At 38.9% G+C, this 7,195-nt stretch overlaps 1 protein-coding gene across 2 annotated transcripts in view; it reads left to right on the top strand.

The window, feature by feature from the left end:
• SLC15A2 (solute carrier family 15 (oligopeptide transporter), member 2) overlaps positions 1 to 5,143 on the top strand; it is a 52,466-nt gene extending 47,323 nt beyond the window's left edge. For both annotated transcript variants that reach the window (XM_011971589.1, XM_011971588.1), the window contains 3 exons: positions 1,616 to 1,762; positions 2,697 to 2,801; positions 3,145 to 5,143. In XM_011971589.1, coding sequence (XP_011826979.1) covers positions 1,616 to 1,762; positions 2,697 to 2,801; positions 3,145 to 3,321 — 429 coding nt within the window. In that variant the 3' untranslated portion in view covers positions 3,322 to 5,143. The remainder of the gene's footprint in view (positions 1 to 1,615; positions 1,763 to 2,696; positions 2,802 to 3,144) is intronic.
• The last annotated feature ends 2,052 nt before the right edge of the window (positions 5,144 to 7,195 follow it).

Here is a 7,195-nt window from a genome sequence, read left to right as displayed (position 1 = left end):
TTTATTTCAGGCCTGATTGCCCTGGCCAGAACTTCCAACACTATGTTGAATAGGAGTGGTGAGAGAGGGCATCCCTGTCTTGTGCCAGTTTTTAAGGGGAATGCTTCCAGTTTTTGCCCATTCAGTATGATATTGGCTGTGGGTCTGTCATAAATAGCTCTTAGTATTTTGAGATACGTTCCATCAATACAGAATTTATTGAGAATTTTTAGCATGAAGGGCTGTTGAATTTTGTCAAAAGCCTTTTCTACATCTATTGAGATAATCATGTGGTTTTTGTCTTTGGTTCTGTCTATATGCTGGATTACGTTTATTGATATGCATATGTTGAACCAGCCTTGCACCTCAGGGATGAAGCCCACTTGATCATGGTGGATAAGCTTTTTGATGTACTGCTGGATTCGGTTTGCCTGTATTTTACTGAGGATTTTTGCATCGATGTTCATCAGGGATATTGGTCTAAAATTCTCTTTTTTTGTTGAGTCTCTGCCAGGCTTTGGTATCAGGATGATGTTGACCTCATAAAATGAGTTAGGGAAGATTCCCTCTTTTTCTATTGATTGGAGTCATTTCAGAAGGAATGGTACCAGCTCCTCCTTGTACCTCTGGTAGAATTCAACTGTGAATCCGTCTGGTCCTGGACTTTTTTTGGTTGGTAGGCTAGCAGGCTCTGAAATTGAGAAAAAATACATCTTTTTGACAAAATTTGAATGTGTAAATTTTGAGTTAAAAAATAATGGCTTGGGCCAGGCACTGTGGCTCATGCCTTTAACCCCAGCACTTTGGGAGGCCAAAGAAGGCGGGTTGCTTGAAGCCAGGAGCTCGAGACTAGCTTGGTCAACATAATGACACTCCATCTCTACAAAAAAAAAAAAAATCAACTTTTTAAGTTAGCTAGGTATGGTGGCACATACCTGTAGTCCCAGCTACTTGGGAGACTGAGGCAGAAGGATTGCTTGAGCCCAGGAGTTTGAGGCTACAGTGAGCTGTGATTGTGCTGCTGCACTTCAACCTGGGTGACAGAGCAAGATCCTGTCTCAAAAAAGAAAAAAGCCAATGAAGATAAATCAAAATAGTAGGTGGCATTTGACATGGATTTTTAAAAATTGACCAGTAAAACTTCAATGTGTTATCAAGAGAGTAATTCATCCTAATAAAAGTAATTTCAGTAAATTAAAAATCAAAATAGCAAATGTTAAAAGCACTTTAATTGTACTTACATAGAAAGTGGAATAAGAAATTAAGCTTTTCTCAAGAAAATGCTTTCTGAAAACTTACTTTGTTTGTATAATTCAGATGCCATTTTAGGTTTAAAGTGTTGTCCAGGATCAAAATGCCTGATAGGGAAAAATGGTGGAAATCCAAACGGCAATATCAAAATATTCTCTCATTTAAAGTCTCTGTCAATAATGATATCTGATTGAATCTAGGCAAGTGAGTATAATATTACCAAAAGAAGTTTTGAAAAGCTGGAATTGTGTAAAAATGCTCAATTTCCTGAAAGTGGCAGAATAATGAAAATACACAAAGGATGGATATAAGATTGTAGAATGCTGTGGTTAGGAATATTTACTTGAGACTACTTACAAGTCCATTTTCTCTTTCTCTCACTAAGAACACCAATCAGGGTCTTCAGGCCTGGAAGACTGAAGACATTCCAGCCAACAAAATGTCCATTGCATGGCAGCTACCACAATATGCCCTGGTTACAGCTGGGGAGGTCATGTTCTCTGTCACAGGTCTTGAGTTTTCTTATTCTCAGGTAAGTTTTTGCAAATAGAAGGTAGAAATTGAGACATTGATTGAAGGATGGTGAATTTTAATTCTAGCACTGACTTAAATAGGTATGTTATCTCTTTTGGCCTTGGGTACCTTATTTATGACCCTGAACATATATGACCTGAACATCTTGACTCCCTAGATCATGACAGTGCAGCATGGGAGTCTATGATTTTGGGGTTCTAGGAAAGAGATTAAAGATTAAAATGAAGAGCTGCAGAGTCAGACTCCCCGTGTTCGAATTTTGACTGCATGACCTATTGTGTAACCTTGAGCAAGTAAATTACTATCTCTTCTCTGTAATTTTTTTTTTAATTTTTATTTTTTTCTGAGATGGAGTCTCGCTCTGTCACCCAGGCTGGAGTGCAGTGGTGCGATCTCAGCTCACTGCACTCCAGCCTAAGCGACAGAGAGAGACTCCATCTGCCTCCACGGTTCAGGCGATTCTCTTGCCTCGGCCTCCTGAGTAGCTGGGATTATAGGCGCGCACCACCATGCCTGGATAATTTTTGTATTTTTAGTAGAGTCAGGGTTTCCCCATGTTGGCCAGGCTGGTCTATAACTCCTGACCTTGGATGATCTGCCCACCTTGGCTTCCCAAAGTGCTAGGATTACAGGCATGAGCTACTGTGCCCAGTCTGTAATGCTAGTTTTTAAATGTGTAAGAATACTAATAGAACTTATCTCTTAGGGTTGTAATGAAGATTAAATGACATAATGAATTTAAAAATATTCAATTAGGAGTTCCATCTTATTCTTATTGTTTGCATTATTATCACCCTCTGAATCAATGTGATAGCTGAACTTAATGAGGGAAGTTCTAACTTGAAAGTTTTTGTGGGAGAAGTTTCCTGGATGCATGGGACATGAGGGCAGTGAAGGGAATTTGTTTACTTTCAAATTTGTGTCATCTCCAGGCTCCCTCTAGCATGAAATCTGTACTCCAGGCAGCTTGGCTATTGACAATTGCAGTTGGGAATATCATCGTGCTTGTTGTGGCACAGTTCAGTGGCCTGGTACAGGTATGGATCTGAGGGAAGCAGGATTCATTTCTACTCAAGGTTTTCCTCCAGCTTTCTCTTCTCCCTTTCCACCTATCTCTCTGTTTCCTGTATTCCCCACTCAGTGCTGTGATATGAAATGGGTTAGATACACAGAATTTACCAGGAAAACAGACATATGTAAGTGGCAATAATGACTACAATATACCTATGTGAGGAGAGGCCAGTGAACCCAGTCTTTGTCCAGCAAAAGTCTGGTTGAACTGGTGATCCCAGGTCAGTCTGCTCCCCAGTCCTCATCCTGTAAAGATCTCTTTAGTTTCAGGTTTCTCCATATTCTTCTCATATTTATTTCCCCCTGCAGTGGGCCGAATTTATTTTGTTTTCCTGCCTCCTGCTGGTGATCTGCCTGATCTTCTCCATCATGGGCTACTACTATGTTCCTGTAAAGACAGAGGATATGCAGGGTCCAGGAGATAAGCAGATTCCTCACATCCAAGGGAACATGATCAACCTAGAGACCAAGAAGACAAAACTCTGATGACTCCCTGGATTCTGTCCTGACCCCAATTCCTGGCCCTGTCTTCAAGCATTTTTTTTTTTCTTCTACTGGATTAGACAAGAGAGATAGCAGCATATCAGAGCTGATCTCCACCTTTCTGCAATGACAGAAGTTCCAGGACTGGTTTTCCAGTACATCTTTAAACAAGGCCCCTGAGATTCTATGTCTGCCTGTCTATCAATGAACTCATTAAAACTTATGCAGTGTTGCTGGAGCTGGCCTGGCGTCTCCAAATGGCCATGAAAATACACATGTATAATGGAGATCATTCTCTGTGGGTATGCAAAGTTATGGGAATTCCTTTATAGGTAACTGGCATTTAGGACTGATGGCCCTAATTTTTGAGGTACTGATTTAGAGATAAAATTGCAGAATAACAAAGGAATGGTATTTCTAGATTTTTTTTTTTTTTGTAAGCAATGTAATTATGCTATTCACAGGGGCCTCAAGAATTGGTATGTATGATGTGATCTGGTCCAGCCAGGGCCTGGTTTGTCAGCTATCTAGGTTTGATAAGACTTTAGTAAATTTGTCAATACAAATCGTAGGAAGCAGAATGTCATTTTATTAAAACACAGGAGAAGTTATATCTTTCTGATTATGATAGTATTTTATTTGCTTATCCAAACACTCCTTTCTCAGTATGGATAGATCATGGAAACCAGATTAGAGATAGTAAACATTAGTAAACATGGTTCTGGAGAACAGTAACAGGTGTAAGTTATAGAAATCCTGAAGAGCCAGTCATTCTTTTACAGAGTACATTCTTCTTAGCCTCTATGACACTGAACTGTGCCCTTCAGTGAACAGTTGTATAAACAATAATTATAATTTGCAACTTTGTCTTATCAACCTTGCTGACCCAGTTTTTTCTTATTATTACACCTTGTCTTGCTTATTGCTGCAAATATTCAATAACAACAATGTTTCTATAAGTCCAACTTCCTTTATTAATGTTTCCATTTAGCCTCAAAAATAGCAAAATAGTAGTTCCTTTTTGATGTTGCTTTTCTGATTTACTTTTCCCATGTTTTAAATATCATTTCTTCCTTGAAGCCTAGAAATTTTCTTTTTATTCAAAAAGAGTTACATTAATGCCTAGGTTTGAGCTCCTAAAATGGAAATAGTCAATAGAGGAGCATGGTCCTATATGAGGTTCCTATCAAAATTTGTGGGAGTAGGGGTGGTAGAGCATGAGGGTTTTGTTTGTGTATGTGTGTGGTCATGAAAAAAATTGAGAAACATTACCTCACACACAATGAATGAATCAGAGGACAGACACGGAAATGTCATGACTGTGCAGTGTGTTACTAGGAAAAAAGTTCAGAATCACTGTTCTAGAAAGCCTCATTTCCATTGGTTTTAAAACATTATTCTCATGTAGAACAGTGTTGGGTCTCATACTGTTAAATGTTAACAGGTAACAATGTTAATGTTAACAGGTACCTGTTAATATTAACAGATAATGTTACTGTTAACAGGTAAGAGAAATTGCTCTAAGTGCCCAAGCTTTATATACTTCAGTTTTAATGACAAGCATTTCAGAAGTATAAGAGTGGCAGCAAGACCAACCCGTTTTTCCAGATATATTGATGTGAACCTGACCCTACTCCTTTAGAAGACAGCCTGTTCATTTTTAAATAGCTTTAACCCAAACTGTTCTATGACCATTGTTTCAAGAGACATTAACACAGTTCTGTAAATAGAAGTGTCTATGGACAAATAAGTTTGGGAAATGTGGCATACTGTATCCTTTTCTTAACATTTGCATATTAAAGACTCTGAGATATCCTGCAGTAAAGACATAAGATACCTTGTTTAAATTAACATGTTACAGTATTCTGCAGAACACTGGTTTGGAAAAAACTGTCGAGCAGTTCTTCCTTGTAAGTGCTGAGCTTCCTCTCTGAAACCTCCTACCATTGTTTTTTCCTCCCCTGTAGCTAATAAGAAAAAGTATAACACCCGGCCGGGCACGGTGGCTCACGCCTGTAATCCCAGCACTTTGAGAGGCTGAGACAGGTAGATCACCTGAGATCAGGAGTTTGAGACCAGCCTGGCCAACATAGTGAAACCCCGTCTCTACTAAAAATACAAAAATTAGCCTGATGTGATGGCAGGTGCCTGTAATCCCAGCTACTTGGGAGGCTGAGGCAGAAGAATCGCTTGAACCCGGGAGGCGGAGGTTGCAGTGAGCTGAGATCGCGTCATTACACTCTAGCCTGGGGGACAAGAGCGAGACTTCATCTCAAAAAAAAAAAAAGAATAAGTATTACCCCCTTTTTCATGTGGCAGACGTTTAGCTATTTGGGGGGAACTTCCATGGCTCTTCCCTAATCATCAAGTATTCAAGTTAAAGATTCTCGGTTCCTGTAATGGTTTCTCACCAGGCATAATTTGTCCTTTTACCATCCTACTTTCTCTCTTCTGAAAAACATTCTTTATCTGAAATACAGCAATTAATATTAAGATATCTTAATATGAAATACCTGGAGTCAAATATAACATTCCAAAGTAGTCTGACTGGAAGAACTAGCACCTGCCTTTCTTCAAACAATGCACTTCTGTTAATGCAGTGTAAGGTAACATGAGTTGTTTTTGGAAACTACGTCATAATGTAAGCTTATATTCTAGCACTTATCACTTAATGACAGGGATACATTTGAGGAATGCATTGTTAGGCAATTTTGTCATAATGCAAACATCATAGAGTGTACTTACACAAACCTATGGTATAGCCTACTACACATCTAAACTATGTGGTGTAGACTGTTTCTTCTAGGCTAAAAACCTGCACAGCGTGTTACTGTGCTGAATGCTGTAGGCAATTGTAACACAATGGTATTTATATATTTAAACATATCTAAACATAGAAAAGGTACAAAAACTTTACACATTATATAGATGTATCAAATTATATGTATTCTGAAAATGTCTATATCTATTATGTATCAATTTTTTAAAAAGTGAATGATATAATAATTCTTTTGAAAAAATGTGGACACACAAATTGGAAAAGAGGTATAAATGCAGCATTATAATCTAATGGGACCACCATCGCATAATTGGTCTGTCATTGACTGAAACTCCAATATGCAGTTTTTCTTAACATTTGCATATTAAAGACTCTATGACTATATATGGACATGTATGACTCACCATTGTAAGACATTTCGATGTTATTCTAAGTGACATGTGAAACCATTGGAAGCTTAGAACATGAGAGTGACATAATGTGATCATTTAAGATCACTTTGGCTGCTGAGGGGGAAATTATCTATAGGCAGGAAGGAAAAGAAGTAGGGAGTTCAGTTAGGAGGCTTTTGCAATAGTTCAGGCAATAGGTGGTCGTGACTGGTACAAGGTGATAGTAGTGCAAGTGGAGAGAAACAGTTTGACTTGGAATTAAACTTTAAGCTAGAACTGACAATATTAGAGTGTAGCTTGGATACACAATTTAAAAGAAAGAAAAGAGCCAGATGTGGTGCCTCACACCTGCAATCTCAGTTCTTTGCAAGGATGAGGCAGGAAGATTCTTTGAAGTCGGGAGTTCAAGACCATTCTAGGCAATATAATGAGACTCCCTCTCTACAAGAAATAAAAATAAAAAAATTAGCCAGGTGTGGTGGTGTGCACCTGTAACCCCAGCTTCTCAGGAGGCTGAGGCAGAACAATCCCTTGAGCCCAGGTGCTTGAAGCTGCAATGAGCTATGATGACACCACTGTACTCCAGCCTGGACAATGGGACCCTGTCTCAAAAAGAAAGAAAGAGGGGGAGAGAGAGAGAGAGGAAGGAAGGAAGAAAGGAAGGAAGGAAGGAAGGAAGGAAGGAAGGAAGGAAGGAAGGAAGGAA

The sequence above is a fragment of the Mandrillus leucophaeus genome, unplaced genomic scaffold (assembly GCF_000951045.1).
Source record: "Mandrillus leucophaeus isolate KB7577 unplaced genomic scaffold, Mleu.le_1.0 Scaffold123, whole genome shotgun sequence".
Lineage (NCBI taxonomy): Eukaryota > Metazoa > Chordata > Mammalia > Primates > Cercopithecidae > Mandrillus > Mandrillus leucophaeus.
This window is presented reverse-complemented; position numbering and strand designations above follow the sequence as displayed.